The 2,010-nt window shown below is 50.6% G+C and overlaps 1 protein-coding gene across 1 annotated transcript; it reads right to left on the minus strand.

Annotated features, from left to right (window-relative positions):
* Positions 1-242: 242 nt before the first annotated feature.
* Positions 243-1,682, minus strand: LOC135896197 (E3 ubiquitin-protein ligase MARCHF3-like). The gene is made up of 2 exons (XM_065424566.2): positions 1,567-1,682; positions 243-1,419 (listed from the first exon to the last, which is right to left on the minus strand). The coding sequence occupies exons 1-2, from the start codon at positions 1,616-1,618 to the stop codon at positions 671-673; spliced, it is 801 nt and encodes a 266-aa protein (XP_065280638.1). The 5' UTR covers positions 1,619-1,682; the 3' UTR covers positions 243-670.
* Positions 1,683-2,010: the final 328 nt, after the last annotated feature.

A 2,010-nucleotide genomic window follows, 5' to 3' on the forward strand; every position in this document is an offset into this window, starting at 1 on the left:
GCGCAAAAGTGAATGTATTTCTTGCCGAGCACTCGAATAGGATTTGTTCTTTGATGATCTGGAGCGCCTGCGTAGCCACGAGTAGGTTCGAGTCTCTTGCTCCACGTAATATGATAGCGGCCAGAAGGGCGAGTAGAAAACAGATCTGTGCCAGCCTATGTTTTTTCTTCGGTTCACTATGCCTGAAAACAAAAAAACACTAGTAAGAACTCTCGAAAAAACTCAAAATAAATAGAACAATCTACCGATATTACACCTTTTATTATACATAAAAGTGAGGATTCTATTTTGACGAAGATGGAGCTTTAAAAACACTAAAACAATATTGGCGTTCGCTGCTCATGATTTTCAAGCACATTTGAAGAAAAAAAATTGCAAAATGAATTGCTCGTCTTCAACAAACTCACGCATTAAAATGATCAAGCAACACCTCAATGCATTCAACACTACCACTGCACAGTCTGCGAGAGCCTCTAACACGTAGCTGGTTTTGTGCAGGCCTAGATGGCCATTCTTTTGACAAAGCTGTTTTGGCGGCGGTTCCAGCGGCGTTCATTAGCCGCCTCTATCTTGACGCTCTCTTGCAGCCATTTGCTCTGTCCTGTCGATGCTAGCGGGGACAACACCCACAGGGCGTCGACGGCTCTCCGGCTGCCCGTTCATCGTTGCGTTATGTTCGGCCATCAGGCACTTCGCTTACCGAAGTCACCGCCGCGATCCGGCGCACCGGGTTCTCCAACTGCCACGTCATGAACAAACGATACCGCCTGCGCAGCCTGTTGGACACACGAGTCACGCAACAACCATGGAAGGCGCCAGTTACGAAAAGCACGACGAGTTTCCAGACGAAACACTTGAGCTCAAGCGCTTTCAACACCGTCGCCTGCATGACCAAGGAGAATACTGCTGCTGATGTCAGGATGGCGATGTAGAGCAGGTCGCTCAACAACGCTCTTCGCAGCCGCACCTCGTTCAGCAAAACATAGTGGAAGAACCGGCGCGTGCTTCCGGGTTGGGCCTCCATCGGGAAACGCTGACCGCAGAGCTCGCAGATGTCGACGTTCCGCTCGTTCAGCCAGTGCTCCAGGCAGGACACATGCACGAAGCAGATGGTGCCAGAGCAGTTGCAGGGGGACACCAGTCGATCCTCTTGGTCTTCTTCATGGCAGATCCGGCACATGGGTCCACTGCTCGCAGCCTCGTTAAGGTAACTAGTAGGCTTATCGGAAGACACGCAGTTCCGCCCGGGGTGATCCTCATTGTCGCGTATGGCTTCAGGACTTCGCAGCAACAGCAGTCGAGCGTCGTCGTGGTCTTCGCTCTCCAGGCTCGAGTCCACGTATGCAGACTGGGGCGCGATTGCACTTGATGGTGAGGGCTCGGTGTCAGAGGACGGGATGTGGCGAGCGCCGTAAGTCTCTGGGTATTGCGAAGAAGACAAAGATGAGGAAAAGCAGCAGCTGTTTTTTTGTGGTACTGAATCCTGGTGGTATTTTTCGCCGCGGTACCGATTCCGCAGTGTTCGCAAGTTAACTTCACGAAAACAGGAGTGATGGTCGCGCTTACCAGATGCCACGCGCGCATCCTCGTTCGAGTTCTTGTAGTGGTTACTGGACATTGTGCTGTGCTTCTGCCACTTCTACTCGCCAAAGGTACGAATACCTGCGCGTAAGGGCTGGCAGTGCTCTTTATGGCGCTATCTTCCTTTGTACTCCGGAGTGCAATGTCATCAACTCATGAATACAAGTCTTTGGAAATCTGTGTCACCTTCTCGCCTTCCATTATCAAGCAATCGCACAACATAAATATTGCACAGTAATGGTGCGGCCAGTGACACGCAGGGTTAAATTGTTCGCAGTGTTTTTCCACACCGAGTGACCACCCACCATCAACGAATGCAAGGTTGCAATTAAAAATAAATTATGGGGTTATACGTGCCAAAACCACTTTCTGATTCTGAGGCACGCCGTAGTAGAGGACTCCGGAAATTTCGACCACCTGGGGTTCTTT

The sequence above is a fragment of the Dermacentor albipictus genome, unplaced genomic scaffold (assembly GCF_038994185.2).
Source record: "Dermacentor albipictus isolate Rhodes 1998 colony unplaced genomic scaffold, USDA_Dalb.pri_finalv2 scaffold_17, whole genome shotgun sequence".
NCBI lineage: Eukaryota > Metazoa > Arthropoda > Arachnida > Ixodida > Ixodidae > Dermacentor > Dermacentor albipictus.

Bases quoted from the DNA above. Each gene is read 5' to 3' on its own strand.
- LOC135896197 (XM_065424566.2), bottom strand. From the start codon at position 1,618: ATGTCCAGTAACCACTACAAGAACTCGAACGAGGATGCGCGCGTGGCA. The intron at 1,420-1,566 runs GTAAGCGCGACC...CGCAATACCCAG, and splicing joins GGATGCGCGCGTGGCATCTG to AGACTTACGGCGCTCGCCAC.